The 17,184-nt window shown below is 45.0% G+C and overlaps 1 protein-coding gene across 3 annotated transcripts; it reads left to right on the top strand.

Annotated features, from left to right (window-relative positions):
- Positions 1-4,715: 4,715 nt before the first annotated feature.
- PLPBP (pyridoxal phosphate binding protein) lies at positions 4,716-16,819 on the top strand. 3 transcript variants are annotated; one of them, XM_081221139.1, is made up of 9 exons: positions 4,716-5,578; positions 5,880-6,029; positions 7,550-7,657; positions 7,736-7,771; positions 8,270-8,345; positions 11,732-11,866; positions 13,537-13,679; positions 14,477-14,575; positions 15,438-16,819. In XM_081221139.1, exons 1-9 carry the CDS (start codon positions 5,480-5,482, stop codon positions 15,570-15,572), a joined length of 981 nt encoding a protein of 326 aa, XP_081077265.1. In that variant the 5' UTR covers positions 4,716-5,479; the 3' UTR covers positions 15,573-16,819. The 3 variants fall into 3 exon arrangements, with proteins under 3 accessions (XP_081077265.1, XP_081077263.1, XP_081077264.1); XM_081221137.1 differs by lacking the exon at positions 5,880-6,029 and having other exon boundaries at positions 5,363-5,578; XM_081221138.1 differs by lacking the exon at positions 5,880-6,029 and having other exon boundaries at positions 5,485-5,604.
- The last annotated feature ends 365 nt before the right edge of the window (positions 16,820-17,184 follow it).

Here is a 17,184-nt window from a genome sequence, read left to right as displayed (position 1 = left end):
TGAGTCTTTGTATTTTTTTTATTACAGTGAAATTTAGCAATAGCCAATATTAGGTTAGGTGATATAAAGAGATAAAACATTTCTGCCTAGTGAGTTAAGTCGAGCTCCAAAAATATATTCAGATGAATATCTATTCCCATTATCAATGTAGAAATAATAAACAGCTTATTTGTGAAAATGGCATAATTCTTGGTAGGTGCTACGGAGGTTTATCGTAAAATACTCCATACGCTGCTGCAATTCTGCTCCAAAAGAGCAGAGGTACTTTCAACTGACCCGAAATTCATTTTGATATCAATTCGGTAAGAAAGTCGCAGTCTCTATCTGGGAAATCTGCCCAGCCTAGAGTTGCGGAATAAAATACAGGATGCCCAGTTAAATGTGATTTTCATATAAACAGCTAATAATTTTTAGTATAAGTATGTCCCAAATATTGCATGAGACATACTAAAAAAGTATTCGTTGTTTACATGAAATTCACATTTAACTGAGCATCCTGAACAGTTGACCCTTGAACAACACGGGTCCACTTTTACGCGGATTTTTTTCAATAAACACATACTACAGGACTACTCAATCTGCGGTTGGTTGGCTTCGCAGATGCAGAACCACAGATACGAGGGCCTGCTATAAAGTTATAGGCAGGTTTTCGTCGATGCCAGCCCGGGTCAGTGCCTCTAACACCTGCATTGTTCAAGGATCAAGTGTATTTTTATTTGCTAAATCTGGCAACCCTAGCCCATGCTTTCTCAGGTTTTTCAATGGTGCTCCCAAACTTTCTTTGTTGGTTGGAGAGCCCAACACAAATACTATGGATTTACAATTGAATAGGTAACTTAAGAATGTAGTTTCTAGAGTTAGACTGCCAAGATTCAAATCCCTTCTCTATCACTTCTTAGATGTATGGTCTTGAATAAATTCTTTAACCTGTCTGAGCCTCAGTTTCTTCGTCTATAAAAAGGGTTGAGTGGATGAAATGAAAACGCATGTGAAGGGGTTAGCACAGTGCATAAGTGTTCAAAAATAACTTATTTTCAGTCATCTGGAAAAACAGGCTAGAAAACACACAGGTAACTTAAGTGGGAAATCAAACAGATGTGGTAACATGGAATAAGATTACAGGTAGGATAGCACATAGAGGAGGAGGGGAACAACACTGCAATTCAGCAAACGCAGTGCTGAGAATTCGTACTTCCAGCAATGCAGTAGATAGGTAGAAAATTAGCCAGTTTGGCCCTGTTGAAATTAATTGCCCACTTCTGGGCTCCAATTAAAAAAAAAAAAAAAAAAAAAAAAAAAGACTTGTAGAGGCTAGAAAGAAAAAATGTTAAAACCCAAAGAAAAAAAGTAGTTACAAACTAAATCTCGTGGGTTGACCCCAGAAAAGGCAGAAGGGGAGTTTAGCAACTTCACTTTTATAAAACTTGCATCATTGTACAACACAGGGAATATAGCCAATATTTTAAAATAGGCATAAATGGAGCATAACCTTTAAAAACTGTGAATCACTGTATTGTGCACCTGTAATGTATAATATTGTCCATCAACTATACTTCAATTTTTTTAAAAAGTTGTGGGGTTTCCCTGGTGGTCCAGTGGTTAAGACTCCACACTTCCACTGCAGGGGGCACGGGTTCGATCCCTGGTCAGGGAACTAAGATCCCGCCTGCCTCATGGCACAACCAAAAAAAAAAAAAAAAAGTTGCATCATGGTCAGCTAGATAGTCTAGCTCAGAGACCAAAGAAGAGGAAATGGGCTCGCAGAATAGAGCATTTTGAAAGATTTTACTTTAAGACTGGCTAAAATTTGAAATAGGGAGAAATGGTTATCTGCAAATAGAAAATAAATCCAGGGATTATCACAGATAACATTTTCTTCTCTGATAGTCTTGGGGAGATTCTGTGCTGTTTGGGATGGTTTAAATGTCATCCTCTCTATATGAAGGATCAGATGATCTCTAAAGGTCCTCCCCAGGTCTAGGGTTCTAGAATCTATATTGACATTTCAAAAGCCAAATGTGACAGCATGTTTGCTGAGGGATTGCTCTCATGGCTTCTCTACCTGAATTCATTTAAACTGGAACATGGGCATTATTTTTCCATTTCTCTTCAGAGCCAAGTAACCAGGCAACAGTAATTTTTTATTATTTTATCTTTTTTTTTAAATCCCCCTGAAAGAATCACAGTAAACTCAAAAGGAAACTTTTTTATTTTTTTTGGCCGCACCGCGCAGCTTGTGGGATCTTAATTCCCGACAGGGATGAAACCCACGCCCTAGGCAGTGAAAGTGCAGAGTCCTAACCACTGGACCGCCAGGGGATTCCCTAAAGGAAATAATTTTTAAATCCATAAATGTTTTTCTCATAATTCAGGGCCTTAGACTACAGAGGTGAATATTTTAAAAGTTTGATGGCATTTATGGTGAGTAAGTATACTAGATTTTTATAAAATTGTTTATGAAACCGGTTCCTCTGGGTATTTGGCTTTCTCATCTCTTCTTTGTCCTTGCAAACTGTTGGAGCAATTTAAAGACAATTACTAGGGATGAGGTGATTTCAGACTTGCATTTTTCAAGGATTAAGTAGTATGGAAGGATGAAAGGTTAAATTAGATGGTTGATGTCCCAGGAAGAGGAAGAAACTAAAAAAGAAAATAAAGAGGAAAAAGTGGAATAAAATTCATTCAAAAGCACAGCTAAGACGTTAAAAAAAAAATTGGAAAATGGGAAATGATAATGAGACTGGGGTCCCCATGATCATTTTGCCTTTATTTCCGTTTTTATAAGATCATAGAATGTTAGAGATGAAAAGTATCTTAGAAGTGAATCCACAATAGATCCTGTCCTACTCATCTTGGTCTCCCCTGGTTCCTTTACAGAGAAAACGTCTCAATAAATGTGGACTAATGTCAAGGGGCTAGTGTTCATTGAACACTTGCTTTGGGGAGCACTCTGCTAAGTGTGTGTCACATGCTACCTTGATTGATCCTTACTGCAAGTCTGAAGGAGATATTGACGGACTCCATTTTATAAATGAAAAACTGAGTTCAGTTACTTGTCCAGGATCACAGTTTAGTGATGAAACCAAGATTCAACTTGTGTCAGTCCTGTGCCCACCACCACCCAAACTTGCCACCACTATCCTTATTAACTCGAAAGCTTAAATCACTCTTCCGATACTTTTTGGGGAGCCACACTCACATACACCATTGGGGTGGGGAGGCTGACCTTGTAATTCAAAGAAATGACCTGACCTATTAAATGAAGCTACTTCTATTTATTGACATAGTGAGCTCTCACCTGGATTATACATCCCTTAGTTCTGTTAAGTAGTTATGGTTTTTAAAATGTTGTCTAAATAGCATATCCGTTTACGGATGTCATGCTCACCCAATCCTTCTGCTATACAGCCCTTCACCATGATCCCCATCACTGTAATCCCTTTGTTCCTTCCACCACTGACTGCCTGCCGGCTAGCGCCTTCCAACCTTGCAGCTCTACCACAAGCATCTATTAGTATATTCACACCATGAAGGGCTAGTCTAGTCATTTTTTAATCTTTATCACTTTGGCAGGAGTAGAAATTATCAAGTCCAGAGACATTTTACTTGAACACAATTACTGCAACCCTAGTTTACAGATGACCCAGTTTTGTGTTCCTGGTAGATGGAAACTTCCCCAAAAGAAGTCCTTGATGACAAAGACCCTAGGTTCTGCTCAAAGTGATTTTCCCAGAGCAGACATGTGAAATTTTATCTCAGTTCCCAGGGTCTGGGAAGACGGTGAGGGAAGAAAGTACGAACGTTGCCCTTTCTTTCCAGAAGGCTCGAAGTAAGCCCAGTCACCTCAAGACAACATGGAGAGCAAACTTTAGCCCTTTCTCCAACGTAATAGCATCTCATTCATGAAGCTGAATTAATGCTTGAGAGTCTTTCAACAGTACAGCAGTACAGCCAATAATGTTTTCCACAACAAAATCCATCTCTACTTGCCTCAGCACCTACCATTTCACCATCCGACTATTAAACTCAGTATTTTACTGCGCTAATCTTTTTATTTATTTATTTATTTTTGGCTGTGTTTGGTCTCCGTTTCTGTGCGAGGGCCTTCTCTAGTTGCGGCAAGCGGGGGCCACTCTTCATCGCGGTGCGCGGGCCTCTCACTATCGCGGCCTCTCTTGTTGCGGAGCACAGGCTCCAGACGCGCAGGCTCAGTAGTTGTGGCTCACGGGCCTAATTGCTCCGCAGCATGTGGGATCTTCCCAGACCAGGACTCGACCCCGTGTCCTCTGCATTGGCAGGCAGATTCCCAACCACTGCGCCACTAGGGAATTCCCTACTGCGCTAATCTTTATATCGTTTGGCTCCTCATCCTGTTTGTGATCTTCACATGGCCCAGAGCTACACACATAGGAGACTCAAGAACTGGGCTGAATGTGTGCGGAGCCCACGCTGGACTGTCTAAAGCTGCCTGTGCTCTCCTCCCAGAAGGCGGCACCTGCCACCGGGGGGGACTGAGGTGTGGACAGTCCGAGTTGAGGCTTGTCGTCCAAACTATACACAGGGTTTTGTAAATTAAGTATCAATACAATAAGAATTCAAAGATCTCATTAAGTTTTTCCATTGGTTACATATTGAAACCTTACTCTGGATATATTGGGCTATATAAAATGTTATTTTTTTTAATGTGCCTATTAGAAAACTTTAAATTACATATGTGTCTTACACTGGGGCAGTACTGGGCTAAAGGATGACCAGAGGAAAAAAACCGTACATTTGAATCCTGCCATGTTCTTTGCAGTTTTCTTTTACTTATTTATTTATTTTTGCGGTACGCGGGCCTCTCACTGTTGGGGCCTCTCCCGTTGCGGAGCACAGGCTCCGGACGCGCAGGCTCAGCGGCCATGGCTCACGGGCCCAGCCGCTCCGCGGCACGTGGGATCCTCCCGGACCGGGGCACGAACCCGTGTTCCTTGAATCGGCGGCGGACTTTCAACCACTGCGCCACCAGGGAAGCCCTGCAGTTTCCTTTTATATCTCTTAACGGTTCCTCCTGAGAATCATCTGAGATAAAAGGCATGTCTCCCGCCCCAGCAGCTTCTCCTGCTGATCCGCGAGCAAAGGACCCCGGGAAGAGGACCTCGGGCACAGGCCAAGTTTCCTCAGTCCCTTCGGTTCCGCGGGGGCGGCAGAGACGGCAGACGCAGAAGGCCCGCCCCGCGGCCCGGGAACTACGCCAGCAGCGCCTCCGCACCCAGGAGCCCCGGCGGGCTGCCGCGGCGACCTTCCCAAGATGGCGCCGCCACGGGGCCGTGGCCGGGGCCGCCGGCCGCACCGTCCCCGTCCCGCCCCGTGCTGACGATTGGCTGAGACGACTCGCTGGTGAGCGGTGATTGGGCACATGGAGACGTGAGCTGGGCGGGACCGGAAGAGGTCTCAGCCTGGGGAGTGGGGGTCCGGGCTGGACGTTAGGCCCTGGGGGATGTGGAGAGCTGGCAGCATGTCCGCGGAGCTGGGGGTCGGCTTCGCCCTGAGGGCGGTGAACGAGCGCGTGCAGCAGGCGGTGACGCGGCGGCCGCGGGTGAGGAAGGGGACCGCGTGGTGACGGTGGGTGGCCGCTTTGAGGTGGCGGGGGTGGGGGTAACACCTGCGTGTGAATGGGTCGTCACAGTGACGCAGAGGGGTCTCCCGGAGGGGCGGGACCAGCCCGCCGCCTTGGCATTGGCGCGGGTTGCAGAGCCCCCAAAAGGCTAGCGAAGGGGCTCTTCTGCTTCCGTCAGGTTTTCTGGAGGTTGGCTTGGTCGGAGCAGAAGGTGTCGGTATCCCGGGAAAATGACCAGTCTCCAGGCAGCGCGATCATTGTCCATCCCGCTTCGTGTTAGGGGTCAGCAGCCTTGGCGGATGGGAGAGGGGCCAGGCCTGTGCCCAGAGGCTGCAGGAGAAGACGTCCACTACCAGAGCAGCCAAAGGAGGCCGGGTCTGCCGGAGATCACGTGTGTGGCAGCGTCTCAGCTAGTAGATGCTCAATAAATGTCAGTCCCCCCACCCCCCTCGCTGGCGCAGGACAGGGTGGATTGGCCCGACTTGGGAGGGAGGCACCAGAGCTGCACTTGCGCGTTTGGGGCAGGAGGGAATTGACCTCCAATCCCAAGCAGTTTACGGGGAGATTTTTTTTTTCCTTGTATATATTTCCTCTCCTGTTGGAAGTTCACTGAACCAAAGGTCAATATCTTCCCCTCTCAGGGCAAGTTTAAGCTGAATTGTGTGGAGTGAGACAGGCTTGAATAGAGAGGTCAAAGTTTTCTCTGATCAAGCATTTATGGTGTTAGAGCTCAGAATGCTGGCCTGGAGACAGAAGACCTGTATTAGTGTAGCCTTTACTTGGCTGTTACTTAGACGTTACCTTGAACAAGTCACTTAACTGCTCAGGCTGTCAGTTTCCTCATATGTACAGACAATGGAACGCTCTAAGCTCCCTTCGAGCATTAATTTTTTGTGATTCTCCAAGAAAAAGCTAGAGATTCCACTAATAAATAATCACGCTAGGGGGTGCTCCCGGCATAACTCTCAGGCAGATGGGCTGCCTTTTCCACTTTTTTCTCTAGAAACTGTGAGTTCATCAGCATAATCCTAGGAGTTATGACATGGTCTCAAAACGTTGGCAGTGCAGCCCTCAGGAGGAAGGGGAAACTCCTTGCTAATCATTGTAACTTTTCAGGCCCTTTGAGAACTCTGTGATTCTGTAAAAATACCAGAGCGTGATGGGGTACATGAAAACTGAGCCATATGGGGATAGGTGAATCTCTTCCCTGTGTGGATTTGGTTACAGTAGAGTCCAGGGAAGCCGTGCTCTTTATGTAACGGCCATGACAGGAGGGTCAGATAGGTCCAATCCTGAGTCCAGAGCCTTCTGTGTCCTTGCCTTAGTTCTGCCGCTGGTTCTTGATTAGATTGTACAATAAGTTACGGAGTTGCCCTAAGCAGGCAGCTTTTGAGAGTGCCTGTGGGCAATATTGATAATTACACCAGGACCCAGATGAGTTTCCAAGACTGTTGACCTCGGGATTTCAGAAGCCAGAAGTGGCCTCCCTTCTAGTCAGAGAGCATTGCCTTCTCTTGACAAAGTGATTCTTAAACCTCCAACCTTGGCATGCAAGAGACTCATCCGGAGAGCTTGATTTAAAGGAGATTCTCAGACTCCAGACTGAGATTCAGATCCAGTGGGTCTGGAGCAGGACCCAGGGGATGCTGATACTGTCGGTCAAAGACCAGGCTTTACGGAAATCCTGCTCTTACTTACCTGCCCAGCTGTCCTGAGAGGTCTTCTGCTATCTAGCAGAAGGTAGCTAGCGTATTAGAGTTAGATGCCACGCATACAAAAGACATTTGATCAACATCATTTGATACTGATCTCCCTGCAGTATTGGAAAAATGGATATTCCAGGATGCCAAGTTAAAGATCTCTGCCAGTCTCTTCTACAGGATGTCCTACAGGGCTTATTGGGATAATATTCCCAACCATTGATTCATCTGGGTCTTTTCCTCTTGGCAGGAACTCCCAGCCATCCAGCCCCGGCTAGTAGCGGTCAGCAAAACCAAACCTGCAGACATGGTGATGGAGGCCTACAGTCACGGGCAGCGCACTTTCGGGGAGAACTATGTAAGAGCCCTTTTCCACACCGTCCTCGGAAGAGTCACGTATGCCAGGCTTCTGACTTGTTCTGTTTTTACCCTCTAGGTTCAGGAACTGCTTGAAAAAGCATCAAATCCTAAAGTAAGTGGAATCTGAATTCTTTAGTTTGGATCTCAGTCTTGGCTGTTCGGTTGAAAATTAGACCCACGTCGGTGGTTGAGCTTTAGAGCAGGAGGTCGGTCTGGCGGTAGAAATGTCTGCGTTCACCTTAAGCCCTAAACATTTCTCATCTAGATTTTCTTTCTTTCTTAAGACCATCGTTTTCTCCTTTGTGGCTTTTTGAAAATGGTGATTTTTAGGAGCTTGCTGTAATCTTGGATCCTTTTGAGATTTGAAAGCTTTAATCAGTTCATTCTTTATGGGCAATATCTGAAAGAAGGAGAGAGTTGATGGGAACAAGGAAGAGAAATGGAACAGAAGCCTTCAGTTTTTCTCTAAGGATCCTTAGGAGCCTGACCGAAGATGACAGTAGTGGTTTACTGCATAGAGGGGAAAGGTCAGAAGGCAGCGTGCAAGGTATGTGGGCGTGCAAGGCCTCCGCACAGTGTAAGTCAAACACGGTCACCTCTTTCTCTTCAGATTCTGTCTTCGTGTCCTGAGATCAAATGGCACTTCATTGGCCATCTACAGAAACAAAATGTCAGCAAGTTGATGGGTAAGATAAAACTCTAAATACGAAGACACAATTTTTTCGTCATTGTATCACTTACAGTACCTTCTGTGGAAGAGAGAAGATTTTAGAGTATTCCTGATTCACCATTTGTGCTTTGGAGTTTCTTTTGGGAAAGAAGTCTTAGTTCTTTTTTCAGTTTTTTTTTTTTCAGTTGAAGTATAGTTGATTTACAGTGTTGTGCCCATCTCTGCTGTACAGCAAAGTGACTCGGTTATGCACGTATATGCATTCTCTTTTTATATTCTTTTCCATTACGGTTTATCACAGGATGTTGAATATAGTTCCCTGTGCTGTTCAGTAGGACCTTGTTGTTTATCCATTCTCTATATAACAGTTTGCATCTACTAACCCCAGACTCCCAGTCCGTCCCTCTCCCTCCCCCTCCCCCTTGGCAACCACAAGTCTGTTCTCTGTGTCTGTGAGTCTGTTTCTGTTTTATAGATAGGTTCATTTGTGCCGTATTTTAGATTCCACATATAAGTGATATCATATGGTATTTGTCTTCCTCTTTCTGACTTACTTCACTTAGCATGATCATCTCTAGTTGCATCCATGTTGCCGCAAAGGGCATTAGGAAATCTTCGTTCTTGATATAAGGGAAAACATCATGTAAGAAAAGAATGAACTCACAATTGACTGGGTAATATATACTTGGAAACCTACCTTACCTCACATTAGGTATTTTTTGGTGGTCTTCGAAATAAATTATAAGGAATTAATAAAGTCCATAACATTTTTCAGCTGGCAAAGGAGACACTTTTGTCCTTTTTTTCCCTTTAAATGAAAGGCTACAGTAAATAAAATGCAATAATATACAATACTACAAGTAAAGTATATAATAATAAAATACAATATACAGTAACATACAGTAAATAAAGGAAAATTAAGAATTAACTATAGAAAGACTTAACTGCGTGAAAATGACAGGTGGAGATCTTCCTGAATAACTGAATACTTATTTCTCTCAAGGTGTCAAAATTAAAGTAACCTGTATTTATTTTTTAAAACAGCCTTATTGGGCTTCCCTGGTGGCGCAGTGGTTGAGAGTCCGCCTGCCGATGCAGGGGACACGGGTTCGTGCCCCGGTCCGGGAAGATCCCACATGCCGCAGAGTGGCTGGGCCCGTGAGCCATGGCCGCTGAGCCTGCGCGTCCGGAGCCTGTGCTCCGCAGCGGGAGAGGCTGCAACAGTGAGAGGCCCGCATAACGCAAAAAAAAAAAAAAAAAAAAAAAAACAGCCTTATTGAAGTATAATTGACATACAGTAAATTGCACATATTTAATTTGACAAGTTTTGACATATGTTGCACTTATGAAACCATCACAACAATCGTGGTCTTAAACATATTCAGAATGGCCATCATCAAAAATTATACAAATAATAAATGCTGGAAAGGGTGTGGAGAAAAGGGAACCCTCCTGCACTGTTGATGGGAATGTAAATTGATACAGCCACTGTGGAGAACAGGATGGAGAGTCCTTAAACTAAAAATAGAACTGACATATGATCCAGCAATCCCACTCCTGCGCATATATCCAGAAAAGATGAAAACTCTAATTTGAAAAGATACAAGCACCCCAGTATTCATAGCAGCACTGTTTACAATAGCCAAAACATGGAAGCATCCTGAGTGTCCATCAACAGATGAATGGATAAAGAAGATGTGGTACCTATATACAATGGAATATTACTCAGCCATAAAAATGAATGAAATTCTGCCATTTGCAGCAACATAGATGGACCTAGAGATTATCATACTAAGTGAAGTAAGGCTGAGAAAGACAAATACATGCTATCACTTATATGTGGAATCTAAAAAAAAAAAAAGGTACAAAATGAACTTATTTACAAAACAGCATCAGACTCACAGACAGGAAACAAACTTATGGTTACCAAAGGGGAAAGGGGTGGGGGGAGGGATAAATCAGGACTGTGGGATTAACAGATACACACCACTATGTATAAAATAGATAAACAACAAGGTCCTACTGCATAGCACAGGGAACTATATTCAGTATCTTGTAATAACTTTTATGGGAAAAGAATCAGGATATATGTAACTGAATCACTTTGCTCTATACCTGAAACTAACACAATATTGTAAATCAACTATACATCAATTTAAAAAGAAGAATGCAAATAAAGTGATTAGCATATTACCTGGGGATTTCAGTGTTTAATAAAAGTAAGCTGCTGATGTTGCTTCTGTCTTGTTGTTTTTTATCTGAGGCAAGACTAAATGCATCTTTGGGAAAGAAGTTGGTTTTGATGACAGCTAAGTGTCTCCCTTAGCTGTCAGTGGTCATCCTGATGTCCTTGTTGAATAAGAGCATCCCCATCCCAGGAAGTTTAAAGACATGGAGATATCAGGCCCAGGGAGCACTTCAGCTTTCACTGTTGAACCTTCCCTTATTGTCATCTTGGCCTCTTTCTCTCAGTTTGAACTGAGATTTAATCAGATCAAGCCTGCCAGTCATAATCTCTACAATTATCAGCTTCTTTTTTTTCCACTGTTTATTGTTTTTTTAATTTTTATTTTTTTTTATTGACGTGTGGTTGATTTTCTTTTTTTTTTAATATTTATTTATTTATTTTTGGCGGCATCAGGTCTTAGTTGCAGTGTGTGGGCCTCTCTCTAGTTGTGGCGCTCAGGCTCCAGAGCGCGTGGGCTCTGTAGTCGCAGCACGCAGGCTCTCTAGTTGTGGTGCACGGGCTCAGTAGTTGCGGCGTGTGGGCTTAGTTGCCCCACGGCATGTGGTATCTTAGTTGCCTAACCAGGGATCGAACTCGCGTCCCCTGCATTGGAAGGTGGATTCTTAACCACTGGACCACCAGGGAAGTCCCTAAGTATAGTTGATTTTCAATGTTGTGTTAGTTTCAGGTGTAAAGTGAAGTGATTAAGATAGATAGATAGATAGATAGATAGATAGATAGATAGATAGATAGATTCTTTTTCAGATTCTTTTCCCATATAGGTTATTGCAAAATGTTGAGTATAGTTCCTTGTGCTATACAGTAGGTCCTTGTTGGTTATCTGTTTTATATATAGTAGTGTGTGTATATTACTCCCAAACTCCTAATGTATAAACTATCAGCTTCTTGAAGCTTATGGATGGATACGTGTGCCGCCTGATCGTAGCATGTCATCACCTCCCTTTCTTTATTCATGTTTTCCGATTAGACAGCAGTGGGCTGACTTTCAAACTTAATATCTAGTAAACTGTCACGTAAGTCTTAGCAGAACTGAGACTTACTGTCCTTTTCTTTTCCTGGGAAATTATTTTCCTGCCTACCCAGAAAAGCTTTGTGGTGTGTTGCTTGCTGCGGTCAGGTGAGTGAAGAATGACCTGGCCTCTTTCTCATTGCAGCTGTCCCCAATCTCTTCATGCTGGAAACAGTGGATTCTGTGAAGCTGGCAGACAAAGTGAACAGCGCGTGGCAGAAAAAAGGTTCTCCCGAAAGGTTAAAGGTTATGGTCCAGATCAACACCAGCGGAGAGGAGAGTAAGTGACCAGACCTGGACTGCAGACTTTTCTCCCCTTAGGATGGTTGTACCTCAGGAAGAATGGCAGGCCTAGGCATCTGATACCTAAGGTTACAGAAAGAAGTCACAGGCCTTTAAAGAAACTGTTGTATGTAGGGTCTCGGCACAGTGACATCCAGACCTGTCCACGTGTAATTCTTTAATACATCGTGGTTTGTTATTTCTTAATTTTTGAGGAGGTGGGCCAGGGGAATCGAGAAGGGCATTGTGACTTTCATCCTGAAAATTCTCAGAGGTCACCATCCCTCCTGAAAGAGATTGCAGTTTTACATGTGTAATACTTCTCAGGACCTAACAAAACTGTTTAATGTTACATTAGGAGAAAATCGAAGAAATATCACTGTGAGTACCAATCAGTGAATATGTTTATGGGGCTTGGGTTAACAATGTAAAATAGTAAACCGAACCTGGGCTCTGAAATCAGACAGACCTGGAGTCTGAGCTCCACCACTTGCAGCGTTGTAACCTTGAGTAACGTACCTGACCTCTCTGCACTTCACTGCCTTATCTGGCAGTGCAAGCAGGGCAGTACTCCCAAGGGTGTTGTGAGGCTTGAACGTGGAAATGGAGGTAAAGCTGTTGCTATAGAGCCCTGAGCGTCTTACCTGTTAGCTGTTTGTTGAGAATAAGTGTTTACAGACCAGTCATTTGCCTACAAAGCTGAGGCTGAAGGAACAAGCATGGGGCCTGGAAACAGTGGATTCAGGAGTCAGGCTACCTGGATCCACATCCCAGTTCCACATTTCCTGGTTGTGTGACCTTGGGAAAGGTACTTGGTCTCCCAGCGCCTCAGTCTCCTCCCCTTTAGAATGGAGAAAGAAAGAGTACTTACTTCATCCAGTTACTGCATTAAATGAAAAGCTCTAAGGACTTGGCACATGTGCCTGGCACAGAAGTGTTCAGTAAGTTTTAACAATTATCGTTACATGTACGTGTACCTAGATTCTACATTACATTATCAATACAGGTACATCTGGAATCGACTCCAGATCAAGTCTGTTACATCGTTCCTTGATCAGTGGCTGTCGTTTGCCCTAATTAAAGATCGGTGGGTTGTTAGCATGTCCATTTGTTAACTTAGAGAAGGGCAGCATCCAGCCTTATAACCGTATAACAAATAATCATTTGCTGCAGATTCCTCCTCTGGTTGTTGCTTCGCACGTTCAGTTAAATTTTGCAAGTTATCGTCAAACCTATGTAATATATACTTCATTTTTTATTTTTTTACAATTCTACTAACAAATTAATAAAACGGTAGAAATACCAGATTTGGAAAAATAATTCTCAGGTTAATCTGGCATTTTGGCGATGGGACTCTTCTTGGTGTGTCAAGAAAAGCAGTGTTCTTTCTTTTCCTTCTACTCTAGCTGTTCTCAGATGCTGAGGCAGAATAAAGAGAATCCAGTTTAGAGCTTGAGAAACTCAGAACCAGGTCAGAAGGGGAGTTAACACACACGGAGACCTCAGTGTAAAGTCACTCTCTCGGTCTTGAGGACAAGTTCTTCCAAGAAGTCCTCTTGTCTGAGAGCCACCCCCTCTGTCATAAGGAAGGGATGAGAAGGGGGCTGTCCTCTGGCTTCTCGGAACATCTTGGTGTGTTCTGTGTGTCTTCTGTTTCTTTTTGTGAAGGCAAACACGGCCTGCCCCCTGCAGAGACGGTGGCCGTGGTGGAACACATAAACGCCAAGTGCCCCAGCCTGGAGTTCGTGGGGCTGATGACCATCGGGAGCTTAGGGCACGATCTTAGTCAAGGACCAAACCCAGACTTCCAGGTACTCGGGGCCCGGGGTGGGGCGCTGCTCACGTGCTGAGCAAGCATCCGGGGAGGTGCTGGAGCAGGGCTGGCTGCTGCCGTCAACTCCACAGACATCCCGGACGTTGCCTGTCATGGTATATTATTACCCTCTTCTGGCACTCTCCTCATACGGGACACAGAACAGGTCCCCAAACCTCCACAGACCCTTCTCGGCTCACTTTGAACCTGCCTGACACAGTCTTTAGAGAAAATGAGCTCTGACTTCCTCCCCAACGACTGACAGCTTTCTTGAAAAGGAGGAGCATTTGCTAAAAAAAAAAAAAAAAAAAAAAACCCTTTCAGTAACTTCTGGCAATTTTTTTAAAACATTTTTCTTCTATCCTTTTAAAAAATTGTATTTTATTTATTTATTTTGGGCTGCATTGGGCCTTCGTTGCTGCGTGCAGGCTTTCTCTAGTTGTGGCGAGCGGGGGCTACTCTTCATTGCGGTGCGCGGGCTTCTCATTGCAGTGGCTTCTCTTGTTGCGGAGCACGGGCTCTAGGCTCACGGGCTTCAGTAGTTGTGGCGCGCGGGCTTAGTTGCTCCACGGCACGTGGGACCCTCCCGGACCAGGGATCGAACCCGTGTCCCCTGCATTGGCAGGCGGATACTTAACCTCTGCGCCACCAGGGAAGTCCACTTCCGGCAATTTTAACAGGCCTTGAAACCATGAGGAATAAAGAATCTCTGTCAGAGATGTTGAGATTTAGCCGCTTTCAGGCATCCTCAGAGAAGGCAGGGACAAATGGATGTCACGCTCGTCTCTCTGTCAGGTGTTACTGTCCCTCCGGGAGGAGCTGTGCAGGAAGCTGAGCATTCCTGCCGACCAGGTGGAGCTGAGCATGGGCATGTCCGTGGACTTCCAGCATGCGGTGAGTGTCCTCCCCAGTGCCCTCGGGTGCCTCAAGTTCGGGTCCAAAGGGCCCCAGCAAGAATGTGTTTTTGCTACAGAAAATACCTCATTGTAGCGTTAGGGCGCCCAGGAGTGCTGGTTCTCACCTATACTAACATCCCCAGCCCCTTCTTTTTTGAAATGAAGTGTATAGAAATTATAGCCCCACACATAATTGTTTAACTTAATTCCCTAAGTGGAATCTAAAGGAAAGTAAGAAGACATTAAACTACAACTTCTTAAAAAGGCATTTCCCTGTGTTCATGCTTGGGCGTGGTTACATGACAGTAAGTCATGACGAAGTAGTACGATGCCTCATCGTCCGTGTAGATGCACCATGATGGTAGCAGCTCTAAGTATGTTCTCATAGGTGTGCTGTGTTAACAACTCACATCCGTGACCTTCTGGGGCAGTGAATAACTTGATAAAGTGTTCCAAAAATCACACTATAAACCCTCCTCCAGGTAGACAGTAGTAGCTCTTGTGGAAAATAGAATATACTAAAACAATGCAAAAAACTTTGTGTTTATAAGTAAAATGGAATTAGATCCTGTGCTCAGGAGGATCTAAGCCACGCCACATAGCTTGCGACATCTTAGTCCCCTGAGCAGGGATCGAACCCGTGCCCCCTGCAGTGGAAGTACGGAGTCCTAACCGCTGGACCACCAGGGAAGTCCCCTTACTTATTTCTTAAACACCCTCTCCTGGTGAACCACTGCCCCATAGTCCTCTGCAGGTGCGTCATCGTTGTCCTTCCGAGAAGCCCCTCAAATGCGGCGCAGCTTCCGCGTCTGCCGCGTTTCATTATTTTAAACTCAGCCCTCGGTTCTCCTTTCCCACAGATTGAAGTGGGATCTACGAATGTCCGAATAGGAAGCACCATTTTTGGAGAGCGAGATTACTCCAAGAAAGCTGCCCCGGACAAGCCTGCAGCAGAGCTGAAGGCCCCGGCAGCAGAGGTGGCCCGGGCACATTGAGCAGCGGCCCAGCCCAAGGGCCGGGTCCAGGAAGACTAACTATGCACTACTCTGGCCTTTCACTTCCACGTGCCCCACGTCACAGCACGACCACACCCTCCTCGGGACCCGGAGAGAGCACGCCGATGATTATGTGCGTCGATGGAAACCATCTGACTTAGTGTCTGACACAGGAAGCTCACTTCAAGCAGTGACTTTGGATTGGATTGGAGGAATCCAGACTTTCCTGCAGAACAGGTACCTGGGCACTAGTCAGGAGTTGAGTTCAGGCTTGAACATGGCCCAGGAGCACCAACCAACCCATGAATGCCTTTCCCAGGTTACAACTTGGTGGCTAATGCCTTTAATCACCAAAGTCAGAGGGATTCCCACCTGTCACCACTTCAATAGAAAGTTCCCTGTTACCAACTTCGTACAAACCCCACTGAGCAGCCATCTCTGCTACTCCGGAGCAGCATGGTTTCTGCCCCCAGTCTCCACCCCACCCAGTAAACGTTGGTCTCCACTCTGGAATGGCAGTACAGGTAACTTCAGGACCTGCCTTGAGTTAGTCCTCCAGACCCACATTGTGGCTGATGAGAGCTGTGTCCTCGGCCACCGTGTGGTGCTGACCCTGAAAATTACAGGGCAACTAACATAAGCGGTCCTTGGGCCTTTCTAACATCCTCCTCCAGAGACAGGACTTTGAGCTTTTGCCCTGGGCCCTACGGTGATGACCATCAAATGATACGATTGTTCCGCCACCATAGTCCCCATTATGATGATTTCTTATCTCATAGCTCCCCAGATATGAAAGATTCCCTGAAAGCCAGTTCAGGCTCACAGTTTCAACAAAGCCTGGCTTTGAGGTTCCTGTTCCTGGGAGCACTTTTTAGGCATATTTATAGCCTCCCCTCACAACCATGTTTATAAGGCAGAATTTTGCAAGTCTTGACGTTAATAGAGTAGCTAGCTCTTCAAAACCCAGAAAGCACAATTCTCGGACAGTCACAACAGACAGCTGTAGTCTGGGTCGTTGTTTTCTAGGCGGCTTTTTCTTACTTATTCAAGCCCCCGTCTTTAATTTTATGAAACAACTTCCATTAAGCTCCTGCCGAAATGAAATTTTGTAAAACTTAAACCATTACGATTCCTGTACTGTTGCAATCAAAGCTATAGTGTGATATTTCAGTCTATTAAATAAAAAATGTGAGTTTGAATTATGCCATCTATGCCAATTACAAAGCGATTAAAAGATTTATTTTCTACATCTGGTGTAGTGAGTGAGTATAACAGGAGGGGGGCCTTAGACCCGATAGGAAGCCACTGTGCCCGTCACTGGCATCGTACAGCTTTGGAGAAGGGCTTCCTGTGGGTCACAGATACAGCCAAAGCCAGACTGCGGATGAAAGAGGGATTCTGAACTTCTAAGAGCAAGAAAGTGAAATGTTGGCATTTCAGGAACTGCAAGAATAAAGAGGTTGCCTCTTGCTGTAAGAAACTCTTAAAACTGCCTCTAGGTGGCGACATTGGCTAACCTGAGGGGCAAGCTTTGGCGCGCCACTGTCCCCAGACTACTCTGGAAGAGGCTGTCACCCAAAATCTCACCCCTTATTTTTTTTTTCAAATTTGC

This window comes from Mesoplodon bidens (genome assembly GCF_964165515.1).
Source record: "Mesoplodon bidens genome assembly, chromosome: 20".
In the NCBI taxonomy this organism is placed as follows: Eukaryota; Metazoa; Chordata; class Mammalia; order Artiodactyla; family Ziphiidae; genus Mesoplodon; species Mesoplodon bidens.
This window is presented reverse-complemented; position numbering and strand designations above follow the sequence as displayed.